Below are 18,824 nucleotides of genomic sequence, written 5' to 3'. Positions count from 1 at the left end.
GCCAGTGATCACAAGGCATTTTGAGAAAGCATCTAGCATGCAAGAGACTAAAACAACAGAAGAAAATTAACTTAGAGGAAATTGAGGCTCTGCAGGGGTAGGAAAAGGAAACTTCAGAAAAAGAAAAAGCAACATCTCATTAATATCCTCAGAATTAAGAGGAAATAAACTGCATCCATTAAATGGAGCCAGATACATTAAGAAGAGAAAAGGTTCAAAGGACAGAAAAGAATTCTTGGAAATTAGAAATTAAATAGCAAGAATGAAAATTTAGGAGAGAGAAGGTTAAGGAAATACCCTATAAAGTAGAGCAGGAAGATCAGAAGAGAAAACAGGAGAGAAAAGGCAAGGAACTTAGAGGTTGGTCTAGGACTGCTGATCCAAATAATAGGGTTTTTGAAAAATAGGAGAAATGGAGAGGCATGTGTAATGTGAACCAGGGGTCAACAGACAGGCTGAATCAACCCACCTTCTGTTTCTGAAAGTAGAACAGCCATGCCCATTTGTGTTAAAACATCAGAGTTGAGCAGTTGTGACAGAGTGTGTGGCCTACAAAGCCTAAAATATTTATTGTCTGGCCTTTTATAGGAAAATTTTTCTGACTCCTGATCTAAAGAATTCAAGGAAATTTCCAGAATAGGAATTTCTAGATTGGAGGGCCTAGTTAATGCCCAGCCTATTAAATGAAAAATGAACCCCCACCAAGGTATATAGTTGTGAAATTTTGCAATAATGGGGCAGAAAGTCTAAAAATCTCTAAAGAGAAAAATCAAGACTCACTGTGGCATTAGAGTTCTCAACAGCAGTCCTGAAAGCTAAAAGATAATGAAGCTGTTTCCTTAAAAATTTTCAGGGAAGATGACTTCTAACTTAGAATTATATACCCAAGAAATATATCTGTGAGAGGAGAAATATTTAGTATATAGAAAACTCAGCATATCCACAAAATAAAACCAAGAAACCAAGGAAGCCAAATCACTGGAAAAGTCATGGCACATGGTTTAGTTTGTACAGTATCTACTGGGATGGGGGCTGCAGACACAAGGCAGGTGCATGTAATGGGGGCAGGGAAATGAAAAGAGTGGGTTCCTGATCCAAAGGGGAAATCAGTAGAAAATGCTTCAAAATGTCAAGAAGTAGTAGTGTAAAGGATAGTAGGAGGATCATTCAAGGGTGAAGGACCTACTGTATGGCATAGGGAACTACATTATATATCTTGTAATTATAATGGGAAGGAATCTGAAAAAGTATACATGTATGGATATGTATACATATACATATGTATACATATGTATATAGTTATGTATATATAAAAATACATGAGTCACTTTGTTGTACACTTGAAATGAACAGGACATTGTAAATCAACTGTTGTTATTTTAGTTGCTAAGTCATGTCCAACTCTTTGCGACCCCATGGGCTGTAGCTGGCCAGGCTCCTCTGTCCATGGGATTTCTCAGGCAAGAATACTGGAGTGGGTAGCCATTCCCTTCTCTAGGGGATCTTCCTGACCCAGAGATCAGATCCACATTCCTGCATTGGCAGGCAGATTCTTTACTGCTGAGTCACTAGAAAAATCATGTATACTCCAATTTAAAGAAAAAAGTGGAGGAGTGGCTGTCTCTAGGGTTTGGAAAGGCGAAGGGGTAGATAGGACTGGTATCACTGCTTTTAGGACAAACCTTAAATAACTGTTTTACTGTAAAACATATGTATGTGACTTTGACAGTCTAAAAACTAAATGGTAGTTTAGGTAAATGGTGAAATTATCTATTCGTGTATTAAAAGAAGTTGGCAGAAAAGTCATACTTGAAAATCCCTTATCACAGAGAAACTAACTTTTTTTTTCCTTCTGTAAAATAGCCAAGTTCAACAGGGGAACAGAAGACTAAACCCACCCAGAACAGTGTTCGGGAACTCAGAGGGCTTGGGCTTTCCCCAGATCTGGTAAGATTCCTGATTATCTGGATTCAGTGTGATCTTGTCTGTCTAATTAAGGTCTGGCCTTCATGAAAGCTAAAACCTTTGTTTTCTTGGCCTGCGTGTAGTTAGCCAGTGGTGGCAAAATAGAGTTAGTGCTTTGAACTAGGTTGTGGTTTTCAAAGATTTCTGTACCTGGCATGTATGAGATTGTGTCTTCTCCTCCCAGCCAATCATTCATTCTCATTTTCCTCCTACCCGAGAACAGTGGTTGAGGAAAACCCCAGTTGGCTCATTAATCTGTCTCTCAATTTGTCCTACCACTCTTTTACATTTTTCCAACTTGGGATTTAGGAAGTTTTGAAAACAGGTAACATTGTTTTTACAGTTTCTGTGCATTGTGCTAGGAGTTGACGTCTTCACCCAGCTTAACAATGTGGTGTCTACTTTAATTTCAATCAGGAGAAAAGCCCAACTTTGTAACTCCTTCCATCCCTGCAAATGTCTAGGTTGTGTGCAGGTGCTCAAATCCTCTTGACACGTCAGTAAAAGAGAAAATATCAATGTTCTGCCATGTGGAACCTGAACAAGTAAGTAGAAATTTCATCTTCTCATAAATCATTTTTTGCTTCTAATTAGCCTAGTCTCTTAACCAGTTTCGTGAGGCTTGTTGCTATTTCATAATTTGAGACAGGAGACTGTTCCCTAGAAGAACTGACACCCATGGTCTCTGTGATTCTCCATCACCTTATCCCTGTGGTTCCCCAAACATCCCTTACCTGTCCTGTCTGTCCCGACTCCTCCTACTGTTTGCTCCAGCCATGCCCAGTGGGTGCTCCCCTCCCCAAAAATAGGCCTGACAATCTCCTATTCCTCCTCCTCCTTCGGAGCCCAACTAGGACACTGTATTGTCTGAGAAGTTTTACCTTCCCAACCTCCTCAAAACTCTGGGTGACCTGTGTGTCTCACAGGTCTTGTTGGTGAGCCTGTCATAATTGCCCCTTATTGTGTTTATGTGTATGTGTTCCTGTGTGTGTGTGTGTGTTCGTTTTGTCTGTGTATGTCTCCCCTCAACAGACCGAGCTTCCTGCGGGCAAGGATCACTTTATTCAACTTTATATTCCTGGAGCCTGCTGTCTAAGGTGTTGTAGGCTCTAGACATATTTTAATCTTTTTTTGTTACTCGTGCTAATGGCGGTTACCTATGGTACAGGAAACTCAACACTGTGGAAGCTGATATATCTCAAGTGCATGGTATGGAAATTCCAGGGGTGGTGAGTTGGGATTGTGACTCTGGTCAGGTCTGGCTGACAGAGAGCAGAAGGAAGTTGAGGTCGAGGAACTTACGGTCGGGTTATGGATGGTTTGTTCTATTACTAGGTTGTTTGAGGATCAGGGGAGCCCAGCTGGCCTAGGGAGGAATGAGTGAAGCAGCGGGGTTAAAGTAAGAGAAATCCATTCACAAGACTTCTAGGAGTATGGAAAGTGAATATGAAAAAATGAAAGTAACTGTGCTGGCATTAGAGCGAATGAAGCAAGAGGAAAGCCTTTGTTCATCAGAGGCAGTGGTCCTCTCCAGCTCTGTGACAGCTTGTGCTTCAGGGCGTGGGGGCAGCTGGAGGCTGGAGATCATCGTTCCTGGGTTGATGCCGGAGCCAGGAGCTCCATCCGAGGGATTCTGTTTCATACTAAGTGCGTGGAACGTCAGAATAGTTTTGTTGATATAAACAGCCTTTTTTCATGCACTTCAGTTATTTTTTACATTTCTGTTCTTGCAAGTGAAGATAATTCAATTCTATAATAGGGTAAGTTATCATTAAGATTGAAAATGTTAGTTGCTCTGTCATGTCCGACTCTTTGCAACCCCATGGACTGTAGCCTGCCAGGTTCCTCTGTCCATGGGATTCTCCAGGCAAGGATACTGGAGTGGGTAAGCTATTCCCTTCTTCAGGGGATCTTCCTGACCTAAGGATTGCACCTGGCTCTCCTGCATTGCAGGCAGTTTCTTTACCATCTGAACCATGGCATTTTATCAAAAATAAATGTAAAGCAAAGTTCCAACTTATGTCAGTTCAGTTCAATCGCTCAGTCGTGTCCGACTCTTTGTGACCCCATGAACCGAAGCATGCCAGACCTCCCTGTCCATCACCAGCTCCCGGAGTCCACCCAAACCCATGTCCATCGAGTCAATGATGCCATCCAACTGTCTCATCCTGTCATCCCCTTCTCCTCCTGCCCTCAATCTTTCCCAGCATCAGGGTCTTTTCCAATGAGTCAGCTCTTCACATCTGGTGGCCAAAGTATTGGAGTTTTAGCTTCAACTTATATAGGGGACTTTTAAAAAAATTCATAACTGTTGAGAAGCAGAACTGTAAATTCCATCATACAGCTAATGCTGGGAGGCAGGGTTGCATGTAATTTAAAAATACACATTTTTTTTCCCCCCTCTTCTGTCTTCCTTGTCTCAGAATTTCACTGAAATTAGTCACTATTAAAAATGTGACAGGTGTTTCTGTATTTAAATTAGAACTTCACATAGTTTGCCTGTCTTCTAATTTTCTTATTGAGTTTTAGGAGTTCTTTATATATTTTGAGTGCAGGTCTTTTATCAGATACATCATTTGCATATTTTTTTCTCAGCTTGTGGTTTGTCTTTTCATTTTGTTTTGTTTTTCCTTTTTTAATTGAAGTATAATTGATTTATAGTGTCATGTTAGTTTCAGGTATATGTCTTTTCATTTTCTTAATAGTGTCTTTGGGAGCATAAAAGCTTTTACATTTTTGATTAACTCCCTGTTTATCAATGTTTTTCTTTATAGATGGTACTTTTGGTATCATATCTAAGAACTCTACTTAATCAAGGTCACGAAGATTTTCTTCTGTGTTTTCTAGAAGTTGTATAATTTTAGGACTTAAGACGTACGTAGGTCTAGGATTCATTTTAAGTTAATTTTTATGGATGATAACTGCAATAAAATTTGCATGGAGCTGTCTAGCTGTTGCAGCTCCATTTGTTGAAAGAACTATCTTTCAGTAATCTAGTTTTCTTTGTGAAGGTGATATATAGACTTTTTATCTTTATGAATTGTGTTTTATTTATAGGTATTTATAGATTTATTTATAGGTATTCATAATTTTTTTACTATGTGAATGACATATTTTAAAAAAAATTTTATTTCTTGATTAGATATGACCTATGTAGGGGACTTCCCTGGTGGCTCAGATGGTTAAGAATCCACCTGCAGTGCAGGAGATCTGGGTTTGATCCCTGGGTCAGGAAGATCCCCTGGAGAAGGGGATGGCTACCCACTCCAGTATCCTTGCCTGGGGAATTCCGTGGACAGAGGAGCCTGGCGGGCTGCAGCCCCGTGGGGTCACAGAGTCTGACACGACTGAGTGGCTAACACACACACACACGTAGGAAACCCTGTTGAGTTTTGCCCGTTGATCTCAAGCTTAGCAACCTTACTAAACTTATTAGTTCTGATTCTTTGCCTGTAAGTTCCCTTGGTTTTTATGAATAAGCAATAATATTATATCCAATTAGTGGCAATTGTTTCTTATTTTCCAACTCATATACATTTTTTGTTATCTAATTGAAATGTCTAATATCTCTAATATATTGAATAGAAATAATAATAGTGGCCAGGTTTGCCTGTTTCAGACTTTATGTATTAAATGACATTAATATTAAATATCAAGCCAAATGGTATTGACTGTGGGTTTTTTATATTTTCATATTTTCCCCAATTTACTAAGAATTTTTATTATGAATTTGTATTAAATTCTCATCCACCAAGGTGATCTTCCCCCCCACCTTTTAATTTATTCCTGTAGTGAATTCTACTGTTAAATTTAAGTGGTGTGTGGTGCTGCATGGGCCTTTGACTTTTTAAAAGCTCACTTGGGAGTGATTCCAACGAAAGCCAATTTTTAGAACCATTGTTCTTGGGACATTTGCTACTTGGACATGATTTTTTTTTAAAACTAATTTGTGGTTTTGTTTATGAATTCTTGAGGACTTTTGCACCTATGTTCATAGGAGATTAGCCACTATCTGTTCTTCTTAATTTATATTTTTTAGAAAGTTGACCTTTTCTCTGTTTTTCAAATTTAGAACAGTTATTTTCCCAAGGTCATAATACCTGGTAGGAGGCTGTTAGCACGGTTAGTTTTTGTTCCTTTTCATGAACTAACTTTGCTCACTTTTAAACAGGTGATCTGTGTCCACGATGTCTCGTCCATCTACCGAGTCCCCTTGTTGTTAGAGGAGCAGGGGGTTGTAGATTATTTCCTCCGGAGACTTGACCTTCCTATTGAGAGGCAGCCACGAAAAATGCTGATGAAGTGGAAAGAGATGGCCGACAGGTTTGCTTCTTAATAAGGCCCTGGGGGTCTCAGCCTTATTTTTCCTTTTTTTTGGTGGAAGCTCACGGAATTCAGCTCTTTCTTATGTGGTATCAGCTCACATTGGAAAGGCCTTCATGGTAAGGGCTGTGAAGAAAGGATCTTAGCCAGCCCTCACGTAGCTGCATCATGAATGAGGAAGTCCTGGTAGAGCTGGGTTAGGTCACAGATGACACAGTTGTCTCCCTTGTCTCCCGTGCAAACAGGCTTCCTTGTGGTTGTGGGCTAGCAGTGGTACTTGAGGCCCACACGGATGGCTGAACATGGCTGGAGCACTCCTGGGTGCTCCCAGGTACCTGAACTGTGTTTGGGAACGTGCCCACCCCACCCCACAAAAGGATCAGCAAGGAGGTCCAGTCTTTTCTTTCTTCCTTTCTTTTTGTCACTGAATTTGGATTCTTATTTTCTGTGTCAGAGGAAAAGGATTTTTCAAATCATTCAGCTGCCAGTGAGATTATCAGGCAGAAGAAAAGCTTTAGCTGGGCGCCTGTCATCAAAAATAAATACAGTTGCATGATGTTGCTCAAGATCTGAATCAAACTAAAAACAGGAAGGCAGGGGGTTGAAACATTATTTTAAGAACCTCCTACCTCCAGCGGTGGGTCACTCCGTGGGCTGAAGGTCCTGTCCAGTCTATTCTTACTGCTACTGTCACAGCTCATCAGTTTGAGAACTGGCCCACCCTGTCTACCCCTCACTTTGAGAGGCTTACACAGCACAAGATGGGCCTTGGCCCAGCGCCTCCGAGCCCTGGGTGTGCAGTCACCCAGACAGCACTAATCAGCATGTGAGGAGGGAGCACGCATGCCATGGCTCAGCCATCCTCATTTTCATTTTGACATTTTTCCCTTCCAGTCTATGTCCATTTGCTTGTATATCATTATGTGGCCACGAAAATAGCACAGTTTAATGATCTTTCATAAAATATTATAAGCATCTTTGTGTTACTAATGATACTTTATAATGAAAAACTTTAATGAGTATGGACTGTTGTGTGGATGCCCATAATTGGACTATTCCCCATTAACCGTTGTGAATTATCTGTGTTTGTTAATTTTGGAGTAGATTTTTGAAGCCATCTCTTGGTAGCGGGTTCCAAAATCCTACTTTCTTTACAAAGCCTGCCATGTTGATCTGAAACTTGCTTTGTCTTTACTGTTCTGTACATGGAACTCAGACAGTAGTCGCTCCTGTCATATTTTTCTCAGACTTGCTTTTTTTTTTTTTCTCTTTAAATAGTGATTTTTATCTCATGGGGGTATGTATGTCCTGAGTAACTTGATGATTCTTGACCTTTGTGTGATAGGTATGATCGCTTGCTGGAGACCTGCTCTATTGCCCTCGTGGGAAAATACACCAAGTTCTCAGACTCGTACGCTTCTGTCATAAAAGCTCTGGAGCATTCTGCACTGGCCATCAACCACAAACTGGAGATCAAGGTGAGCGGGGGACACAGGTGTGTGCTGTGGCATGCACACCTGCTTTGTATTTTTGGAGCTCAGAATATCTTTTTAGAAATCGAAAAGATCTGTGGTTGACTCCTGGCTGGGAGAGAACAGTAGAGCATTTTTAGGAAATATGGGGAGATGTGGTCAGAGTAGAAGTCAAGAGAGTGGACACTTGGATCTGAACGTCAGGTGACTCCAGCGGTGAGGAGTCCTAGTGGCCAAGCATGTGGCATAGTTGCTGGCACCTGTCCAGTGTTCACCCGGGAGGTTTCTCATAACTTGTCTCCACTCACCCAGCTGGTGCCTGGAACACGGGCAGTGCCTGGTGAACAGTGCTCACTGTGTTCTCTGGGACAAGCCGGGCAGAAGCTGAGCTGCTGGCATGTCTGGGCACAGCCCCTGCCCATCTGCTGGAGGCGGTGGAGTGTCAAGGTTCAGGGCAGGGCTTCCAGAGCCTAGCGGCAAAGCTGCAGAGTCGGTGTGACCCTGGGCAGGTTACTTAGCTCTCTTTGGGCCTCAGTTTTGCCATCTTTATTTATTTATTTAATTTTAAAAAATATTTATTTTTGTGTTTATCTGGCTGCATTGGGTCTTAGTTGCATCACACAGGATTCTCCTTATGGTGCACAGACTTTCTGTTTGGGGTGTGCAGGCTTAGTTGCTCCGAGGCATGTGGGACGTTAGTTCCCTGACCAGGGATCGAACCTGTGTCCCCTGAATGGCAAGCTGGATTCTTAACCACTGGACCACCAGGGAAGTCCTGATTTTCCCATCTTTGAAAAGAATTAGTGATGGGGCCTGTTTATAAGAGTTCTTTTTATAAGAACTGAGTGAGTTCATGTGACGTGCTTGGAACTGTGTTTGGAGTAGAGGAAGTGCTATATGGGTTAGCTCTTCCTGAAAACCTTCCACTTGTCCCCTTACGCATTTTTTTCACCAGCAAAGTCTCTCCCACATAGAGCTTTTCAGGAGGGGTCAGAAATGAGAAGTGGAGTTGGAGCTCAGTGCTGAGGGGTTGACTAGGCACAGAGCTGACAGCCCTGGGCAGCTGACCTCGCCCTTGGCACTGGGGTTGGCCTCCTGCTTTCCACGGGTTTCCCAGGATGAAAATGAAGCTGCTTTGAGCTGGTGAGCAGGTTCCTAGAGGAGGAGCTGTTCTCTGTGCTTTAAGAATTGTGGGATCTCCTTACCTTGCCTTGCCTTATTTTTTCACTAGTTTTTTCAGTCATTGATTCATTTTATCCCCTTGGAGGTAGCCTGTGCCAATCATGTGTTAGATTGTGGAGGACGTGAAGGGTGTCTGAGTCAGTGAGGTGTCTCAGGTATGAAGGGAGCATGCAGAAGAGGGGAGATTGTGCCTTGGTAGATGTGTGAGGAGGGGCCTGTTGGCAGGTCTAGGAAGAGAAATAAGGCCACAGGGAAGGGCATTCCCAAGAGCAGATATCATTTATCCAAGGACTCGGAGGTGTGGAATGGTTGGGAACTCAGTGGATAGGAGAAGTGTGAATTGGAGGGTGTCTGGAGAGAGGCTGGCGAGGGTCTGGTCATGAAATGTATCAATTGGGTCACTCCTGGATTTTGACCCCGGGTTCAAGGAAGTCACCGCAGGGTATTAGGCAGGAAGGAGCAGGAAGATGAGCAATGTAATAAAAAAGCGGGCAGAAGATTTGAATAGATACTTCCATAGAAGATACATGTGATATAGATGAAAAGATGCTTAACGCCTTTAGTTGTCAGGGAGATAAATGCAAATTAAGTCTCAGTGAGGTACCAACACGCACCCACCTAAGTGGCTAAGCGTGTCGATGAGGACGTGGGAGTGTAAACTGGTGCAGTTGCTCGAGAAAAGAGTCTGGCGGTTTCTCATGAAGGTAAACACACGCCTTCTGTGTGACCCAGCCATCCCACTCCTAGATATTTACTCAAGAGAAGTGAAAACATGTCCACCAAAAGAATGTATTTTTATACAAACAGACCAGTTAGTCATAACAGCTAAAATTTGGGAACAGCCCGCATGTCCAGGACAAGTCGGTGGATAAACATTATCATGGGCTGTATTCCTACAGTAGAAAAGTACCCAGTGGTAGAAAGGAATAAAGTCCGTGGTGATACACCACACCACGGTGAATCTCAGAAACGGAAGGCTATCCAGGGCATAGTTCCATTTGTCTGAAGTTCAAGAGGAGGCAGAACCAGTGGTGACAGAAAACAGAGCCTGGAGCGGGAGGCAGGAAGGATGTTGTTTGCAGTGGGGGCAGAGGGAACCATGGGGAACTTTCTAGATCTTAGTCAAGGTAGGGGTCACTCCTTTGCATGGGACAAAACTCATGCAAGTACACACTTAAAATGCTTGTGTTTCATTGTATGTAAGTTACACTTCAGCACAATCGAGGAGCATGAGAACCCTCCTGGAAGGGGAGGTGGACTGGGGGAGATGCCTTAAACAGAGGGGACACTTCAGGGTCTGCACCAGTGGACCGAGTATAGATGGAGAGCCAAAGCTTGATGATTTGAGAAGGAAACTCATAGTCTAAAATATAAGAAGGGTGCCATAGTTTATCTTTAAAAGATTAGTATAGATACATGAAGGTTATATTTAAACTTTATATTAAAATTAAGAAAGATGGAGTGCAGGTAATACTGTTTAGAGATCAGGACAGAACGTGCTCAGGAGTCACGAGCCTGCTTCTCTTCTCTCCACTCTGACTGCTCCCAGTACATAGATTCCACGGACCTGGAGCCCAGCACCTTGCAGGAAGAGCCAGTGCGCTACCACGAGGCCTGGCAGAAGCTCTGCAGCGCCCAGTAAGCAGAACTCTCTACTTTTGCTTTCAGGGGTTCGAGGTGTGTCTTAATGAATGCAGTACTGTGCTCTCTCGTGGTGGTAGATAATCTGATTGTTTAAATGTCTTTTAATTATTGAAAGGGCTACACCCTGGAGGACTGAAGCCTCACAAAAATATAGCTTATCAGTTTTTTAAAAAGATATTTTTGATGTGGACCATTTTAAAGTGTTTGTGGAATCTGTGACAATATGGCTGTTTTTATGTTTTGGTGTTTTGGCCACAAGGCATGTTGGGATCTTGGCTCCCTGACCAGGGGTCAAACCTGTACCCCCTGCATTGGAAGGTGCAGTCTTTTTTTTTTTTTTTTTTTTAGCTTTTATTTTGTTTATTTATTTTTTTCATTTATTTTTATTAGTTGGAGGCTGATTACTTTACAATATTGTAGTGGTTTTTGCCATACATTGACATGATTCAGCCATGGATTTACATGTGTTCGCCATCCCGATCCCCCTCCCGCCTCCCTCCCCATCCCATCCCTCTGGGTCTTCCCGGTGCACCAGCCCTGAGCACTTGTCTCATGCATCCAACCTGGGCTGGTGGTCTGTTTCACCCTTGATAGTATACTTGTTTCAATGCTATTCTCTCAGAATATCCCACCCTCACCTTCTCCCACAGGGAAGGTGCAGTCTTAACCACTGGACCACGAAGGAAGTTCCACAGCTTATTAGTTTAATTAATATGAAGAAAAGTAGTTCTAACTTCATTGATAATGTTTACTGCATGAATCTTTAGATGAGACTGTTTTTAATTAAAAAACAAAAATCCCCTCTGGTGCCTCAAGTCTTATGAAAACTCAGTTCCCCAACCAAGGGTTGAATCCAGGCCATAGCAGTGGAAGTGCTAAGTCCTAACCACTTAGACCACCAGGGGATTCTCCGGATGAGGTTTATAAAAGGTTTTTCATTCAGACCATTTGATGAGGACCCATCAGTAGAATTTCATAAATATGTTTTTTTTTTTTTTTTTTTGCAGCTATTATCTAATATAACAGTAAAAAAATCAGTGAGAATTTCTGGTTCCCTAGACAAGTTGAATGTTACAGAGCCATATAGCTGTGGTTAGTGTGGCACTGACTGACCAGGAAAGTCCCCCTTCCCACTTGGGGGAGCCAAGGGGTTAAAAAAAAAATGCAAACTTAGGGAAGAATCCCTGCCCAGGACAAACATTGTGCAGTAGTGGTATTACAGTTACATATGCCATCTTTTTTTTTTCCTGGTTATAAGCATTTTCTTGATGTTACTAAGAAGGAGAGTGGATGTTTTTGTGTGCATTTTCCAAGTCCATAGTGTTTCTATACAAGTCACGGGCAGGATTGAAATCACAGTCCTCAGAGCTGGAGTGACTTCAGGGCGGCAGTGTCTCGGAAGTGACTCCTTGGGTGGTTTCTGGGAGCTGGACTTGGTGGAAAGGGGCTTCCTGTGGTGTACTCTCTTGCACAGTGGCGTGCTGGTTCCAGGAGGATTTGGTGTCCGAGGGACTGAAGGAAAAATCCAAGCCATCTCCTGGGCTCGGAAACAGAAGAAACCTTTTTTGGGTAAGGAGTAGGAAAGACAAGAAAAAGTGCCCTGTGAGCCTGTCAATAAACAGAGATTATCAAAATCAATCATAAATGCTGTCTCTCCAGATAGCAGCTCAAGTAGAAGAAGCCTTTGGGTTCTGTTTTTGAGAAATTTAAACTCCTCTTTAAAATGAACATTTTAAACTTGAACTCCATGTAGTTGTCATGGACTTCTGAGAGAATGAAATAGCAATTAGGAAATCTTGTCCATTTACTGAAACCAGCTGTTTGGCAGGACATGTGAGACTGGGTTTTATATCCTTGTTTGGAAAACCAGCTGTCTAATTGGGCAGAGTGATTTTGGATGCTCCCTGGTGCTGTAAATTTTAGTCATATTCAGCATGATCCATTTTAAGTGGGAACTTAATGAGGGAGGATAAGAAAACTTGAATTTTAAAGTACTGAAGAGTATTATTTATTTCTAAGATCACATGACTCTTAAACCTGAAGTCTTCATATACACTTAAACCCCATGTTTGAAATCTGTTACAGATAAAACATAGCAGGGGGTTGCATGTTTATAGCAGAAAATCATGAGAGTTTGTCATTTGAATTCTGTGAACAGTCAGGATACAGAGTCCACATAGGCAGGTTGGAAATATGGGGACTCCCTTTTCAATGGAGTTTCATTTGCTTTCCCTCCACCTGCAAGGCGTGTGCTTAGGAATGCAGTTGGCAGTGGTTGAATTTTCAAGAAATGTGCTGGGATGGCAAGGTAAGTGTCTACTTGAAAATGTGTTAAATTCTTACTGGAATGTTCCTGGTGCCTATTGGGCTGTGGGGGCCATGGAGACCAGGCTTGGTTTCCCAGTATCTCACAGCCACAGCGAAGGGAAACTGCTGAATGTATCAACAGAAAACACTCTACCTTCCTCCAGGAGAACCGCTAGCCACTGGAGGAGGGAGCATGGTGAGCCGCCCGTCTCTGCCCTTGCCCCCTTTCTTTGGAGATGCCCACATTCCCATCACCATGGATGTGGACCCTGAACTGGTGCATGGCAAGGAAACTAACTCTGGCCAGTGTGAGCCTGTACGAATATTATGAACTTGGGCTCTGGAGTTGATTAGACCTGGCCTAAAATTTTTGACCTTTTTTTTTTTTAATTTATTTGGCTGCTCCGGGTCTTAGGGGATTCCCAGGTGACTCAGTGGTAGAGAACCCACCTGCCAATGCGGGAAATGCAGCTTCGATCCCTGGGTCAGGAAGATCCCTTGGAGGAGGAAATGACAACCCACTCCAGTATTCTTGCCTAGAAAATCCCGTGGACAGAGGAGCCTGGGGGGCTATAGTCCATGGGGTTGCAAAAGAGTCGGACACGACTGAGCACTCATGCATGCCCTCCGGGTCTTAGTTGCCACCAGCGGGATCTTTAGTTGCGGTGTGCGGGATCTAGTACCCTGACCGGGGATCAAACCCGGGCCCCCTGCACTGGGAGTGTGGAGTCTTAACCACTGGGTTACCAGGGAAGTCCCTTTATCACTGTGGGTGATCTTAGGCAAACTACTTTCTTAGCCTTTCTGAGCCTCTGTCTCTGTGTAAAATGGAGGTAGTAGTGGTACCCTGCTTCGCTTGGTGAAGCTGAATGAAACGGTACCTGTAAATGGTCCCAGCACAGTGCCTGGCAGTAGGAGACACTCCCCAGTGTTGGCTCGGTGCCTCACTGACTGTATTGCTGCTTCCAGCCCGCCAGGACCTCAGCGGCTCCCAGCAGTGGTTTCCTGTCTCCTGGTGTTCTCTGGTTTGAGTGGACTCTGTGGTTTCTGCTAAGTGTGGTGTGTCTGAACTCAGCCTGCCCTACTTTCAACTCTGTCCAGCAGAGGCAGAGGGGCAGTCTCATCATGCACCAGTTCAGCTGAGCTTCCTCAGGGCCTGGTGACCACCTGGCTCCCGAAATGACAAGCCCGCTGTGTAGGCCCTTACCAGGTGTCCCATGGCTGAGCCATCATTGGGGCAGAGGGGACCACACGGGGTATGAATCTTGGGGCATGGTGGCCCCACTGCGGCTACAGGACCCTTATATGTTCTAAGTAGAATCAGCAAAGTGACCTGAGGAATAGAACACAACCTGGCTTTACCAAGTATAAGGGGTTCCCAGTGGCCAACTCGCAGTTGGGTCATCTCACAGTTTTTCACAGGAACCCCGAGGAGGCAGCAGCTCGGTTCTGTAGGCGGAACGGCACTGGTGCTGGCTTCTGAGCTCTGTCCTACCACCTACCACTCGAGGTGGCCCTTGGGCGCCCTGAACCCCTGCACAGCCATCACCTCCTGCTGCTGCACCCACTGGGGTCCCCATGTGGGTGGGTGATCTGGAGATGAGCTTCCCTGCATCTGAGAACGGGCCCCAGCTTAGGTCCTGGAGGGGGATGAAACCTCACATGATACACAGAAAGAGCAAGCAGACAGACAGTGCCGGGGACTGGGTTCTTTCTATTTTAGTCTTCAGTGCTTGCCCTTATAGTCAGATGGTAAATTCAGTAAAGGATATTTGGGTTTTGAAATCAATTAATTTTTGATTTAGCTCTTGAGTTGGGCAGTTGGGTAGTGCAATGCTGAGGATGGAAGAAACATAGAAGAAACAGTATTTGCACATCAAGGAGAGATCCTGGGAGAGAGATACAGTCTGAAACAAAAGGTGGAAAAATGGAGACAGTCTAAGAGCCATCAAAAGGATGTACTATCTAAGTAAAGATTATCAGGTTGTACCATTGATTTGATTTCACCATTTTGTACAGCTTGACTTCCCAGAGAGTTACAGATATAATGGGAAACAATTCACCTTTGTCTGTTGAGTGTCCTTGTATCTTGAAAATGTTATCCCTGGTTTTGGTTCTCGTCACTGAATAACTAAACTGAGGAGGGAATTTGTGACTTAGAGCTTAGGAATGAAACTGTTAAATAATCCGTTTGGTTGTTACTATTTTTGTTAACAAAAGTATTTTGGTTTTTCAGATGCTAATTCTACAGAGTTTGACCCCAACACCAATCATCCCGTGGTGAGTCCTGTGTCTGGAGCATCTGGAAGGGTGTGGAAGGGATGTTATGAGCGTGACTGAGGGCTGCAGACAGGAAATGAGACCACTGGGTGCATTCTTGAGAACCCTGGGGACCGGGGCTTTCAGATGTCCCAGCTGGGAAGGAAGAACTTTCTGTCTTCATCGCGTGGTTTCTCACTACTCTTCCCAGTTAGCCACAGGAAGTTTTTTAAGACAGGTGCCACTGGGGGTGGGGGTAGGGGTTCCTGATTAAGTAATTCCCAGGAATGCTCTAGAACAATATTGACATGAAACACTTATGTGGGCACTTATTATGTTCCAGGCACTTGCTCACTTCTTTGTACCACTTAATAATCCCCAGCAACCCCGGGAGATGGGCGTCTTAGTAAAGAACTGCTGGAAGTTAGGACTGATTGTTTGACGTGGGCCCAAGCCCAGGAGGCCGGCATTCCTTGTGTTAAATCTCCTATCAGAGGAATGTGACTCATGGGGGACCGACAGTGCCTTCATTCATCACTGAATCCCCAGCCCAGGCGTGACAGGCCTGTTTGATACCGAGGATGTTGTGATAAATAGGATGGACAAGACTCTTGACCTCAGGGTACTTAAAGAGCATTAGTATGTGTTTGTTGACCTGAAATTGAACTTTGCTGATAATCAGACCTCAGGGTGAAAAGAGCAAAGGTTTTGAGACGTGGAACCTTGGGGAGGTGGGGGAACCCAGAAAAGGTCCTCTCAGTCCCGCAGAAGTTTGCCAAGCTCCTTCCGGTTCCTGGCCAGCCCTATAAAAGCATCCTTTTCCTTCGAGCAGCTGTCAGTCTATTGGAGAAGACGTGTGATAAGACGTCTGGTCTCATATCCACGCTACTGTGTCAGTCTCTATTAGAACAGACCCTTGGGATCCAAAGTACCAGGGCAGGGGGCAGCAATGTCCAATCCTGTGGCTCAGGAGGACAGGCTGAAGGGTGAAACACTCACCCAGAAAAGGTTTAAGAATGGCCATCAGGAGACATTTTCCTCTGACAAGCATCTCTTCTAAGGAAAGGCTGGACCCCCTCGCAGGCTCTCTTCGCTCAGTGCAGACGGTCTGTCTCCTAATTGAGGCAGGGTTTGGTAGCACGTGTTTGTTTTTGGAACATCTCCAGGTCATAGACATGCCGGAACACAACCCTGGCCAGATGGGCGGAACCATGCGGCTGGGCAAGAGGAGAACTCTGTTCCAGACCAAGAACTCCGTCATGAGTAAGAGTGGCCTCCCTCCAGCCCAGCCTGCAGGACGCACGTCCCGGTGCTACAGCCAGGCCGGCATTTACAGCTTTGTTCTTACTTGGGAAGTTCTTTACTTCTTTCCCGGTGACACTCCTTAGGAAGCACTATAATAGCCAAAGTTAGCACTATGCTTGTGGGTCACAGGCAATACAGCTGGGGATCTGGGGGAACTTTGGGTGTGGACCACTCACCAGAATGAGTTGCTTAGGGGGAAATCCATGACAGTCTTACTTCCCTGTCGTATTAGGTCAAAGCAGATGAAACTGCTGATGTTGAGCACTTGTCTCACAGAAATGGCAGTTTCATCTGGTTTAACCTAAATAGATTTTATTCTAGACGTACTAACATAACGTGAGCTTCCCTAGTGGCTCAGTGGTAAAGGATCTGCCTGCCAATGCAAGAGATGTGGGTTCGGTCCCTGGGTCGGGAAGATCCCACAGAGAAGGAAATGGCAACCCACTCCAGTATTCTTGCCAGGGAAATCCCATGGACAGAGGAGCCTGGCTGGCTCCATGGGGTTGCAAAGAGTCGGACATGACTTAGTGACAAACAACAGCAATTACCAACATGTGCTAAAGATTTAGGGGAAATTTAAGAACTACTGGGTTGAATTTTCTTTTTCTTCCACTGGGAAAACTCTGCCATTGTTGGCAGAGCACCTATACATCTGTCTGGAGTTTGAGGCAGCGTAATTTGAGTCACTTGAGTAGGTGGTCATCCAGTCCTCTGGTTCTAAGGTCCTGTGGTTTGGGCGTCTCACTTGGCTCTGGGAATCCACCTGTTGGCAAATGCCACTCCTGTTCCCGGCGAACAGCAGGCGCTGGGTAACCTTAGTGGCTCTGACTTAACCCTGGTGCCTCTGTAGTCGCGTGTGAGGGGTGGTGGTGAAAGTCCGTTTCTGTTATAGTTTTTCTAGGTTGCAGAGAATCAAAAGCCCAAGAATTCGTCTGAATTGTTCTGCTAGAGCAGGCAGTGGGGATTGGCAGCAAAGTCACAGAAATAACCTTCAAAGGGCCTGGTCGGGTAGATGAGAATAGGCAACCTGGGCTGCAGGATGTGGGGTGAATAGACGCCTTTGTGAAATCAGGGTCCTTCATGTCACGTGGGTTTTTTCCCAGGGAAACTCTACGGAGATCCAGATTACCTGGAAGAGAGGCACCGCCACAGGTTTGAGGTGAGGATGTGAGCTTTGTGACCTTTGACATTTTCTTCTTTCTGTTACTCTGGAAACACAGCTGAGAGCCCAGCAAAACTGTTCTTCATGCTTCACAGGTGAATCCAGTCTTGAAAAAGTGTTTGGAGGAGCAAGGCTTGAAGTTCGTTGGCCAAGATGTTGAAGGAGAGAGAATGGAAATTGTGGAGTTGGAAGGTGCTTGCTTGGGCAGTTGTGTTTAGTGGAAAACTCAGGTTTTCTTGGCATGTGGGGAAAACACAGTTAATATAAATTGTTGCCCTTGACCTCACCAGATCCGGCAGCCGCGCCGCCTGGGCAGGGGAGGGCTCTTGGGGACAAGGTTCTAGAGCCCTGGGGGACTCAGCCTCCCACCAGGGCCTTCCCTGGCAGCCGCTTGACCTCTGGCTTCAGGTCCTCGTTCTCCAGAATGAGACCTCGGACTTGGTACCTGAGTCTAATCTCATGTGACCTGCAGGACTCAGTCCTGTTCAAGTCTGGGAGCTGGGGTGTGGGGGTGAGGATCGGGGTGGCAGAACCTGGAGAGGAGGGCTCACCTTCGTCTGCAGGTGGAGGGCGTCACATCTCCCATGCTTTGTGATTGCCTCTACCCAGGCTCCAGATGAGTTGCTTTCAGATCATTTTAGGGTGTGCAGAAATGTGGATCAGTCAAGATTTTTTTCCCTATTCCACATGTTATGTGGACACACGGTGAGGCTGGCTCTTCTGCACTTCTGTTTCAGATCATCCCTTTTTCGTCGGAGTGCAGTATCACCCTGAGTTTCTGTCCAGACCTATCAAGCCTTCCCCACCGTACTTTGGTCTCCTCCTGGCCTCCGTGGGGAGGCTCCCGCATTACCTCCAGAAAGGCTGCAGGCTCTCGCCCAGGTGAGGTCACGCTCTCCAAGTCCCTTGGGAGGTCACTGACTCCTTACAGAGAGCCGTCCCCACACCATCGGTGATGAGCAAAGCCACAGGACGGGGGAGCCTTGCTGGGCCCCTGCTTCTCATGCTGACACACAAGCACCGTCTCCTTCCCTGGGGTTTTCTCAGGCTGCTTCTGTGCCGCCCCGGCCTTGCCCCCCGGCGTGGTGGCCACGTCCCCACTCTGCAGTGCCTGGGCTCCAGGATCCCATCTCGGGCTCTGTGGCCCGTGGGGAACTGTGTTGTTTTCACGGGGAGGTGGCGGTGGGGGGAATGCCTCGGCCACA

At 45.1% G+C, this 18,824-nt stretch overlaps 1 protein-coding gene across 2 annotated transcripts in view; it reads left to right on the top strand.

Moving 5' to 3' along the window:
• The window catches only part of CTPS1 (CTP synthase 1), a 31,260-nt gene that overhangs the window by 9,875 nt on the left and 2,561 nt on the right, over positions 1 to 18,824 (top strand). The window contains exons 6-17 of one of the 2 annotated variants that reach the window (XM_061122252.1): positions 1,864 to 1,947; positions 2,430 to 2,510; positions 6,137 to 6,288; positions 7,634 to 7,766; positions 10,492 to 10,580; positions 12,061 to 12,155; positions 12,832 to 12,894; positions 15,130 to 15,173; positions 16,319 to 16,415; positions 17,561 to 17,616; positions 17,715 to 17,811; positions 18,357 to 18,501. In XM_061122252.1, coding sequence (XP_060978235.1) covers positions 1,864 to 1,947; positions 2,430 to 2,510; positions 6,137 to 6,288; positions 7,634 to 7,766; positions 10,492 to 10,580; positions 12,061 to 12,155; positions 12,832 to 12,894; positions 15,130 to 15,173; positions 16,319 to 16,415; positions 17,561 to 17,616; positions 17,715 to 17,811; positions 18,357 to 18,501 — 1,136 coding nt within the window. The remainder of the gene's footprint in view (positions 1 to 1,863; positions 1,948 to 2,429; positions 2,511 to 6,136; positions 6,289 to 7,633; positions 7,767 to 10,491; positions 10,581 to 12,060; positions 12,156 to 12,831; positions 12,895 to 15,129; positions 15,174 to 16,318; positions 16,416 to 17,560; positions 17,617 to 17,714; positions 17,812 to 18,356; positions 18,502 to 18,824) is intronic. The other variant, XM_061122253.1, reaches the window with a different exon arrangement.

The sequence above is a fragment of the Dama dama genome, chromosome 20, assembly GCF_033118175.1.
Source record: "Dama dama isolate Ldn47 chromosome 20, ASM3311817v1, whole genome shotgun sequence".
In the NCBI taxonomy this organism is placed as follows: Eukaryota; Metazoa; Chordata; class Mammalia; order Artiodactyla; family Cervidae; genus Dama; species Dama dama.
This window is presented reverse-complemented; position numbering and strand designations above follow the sequence as displayed.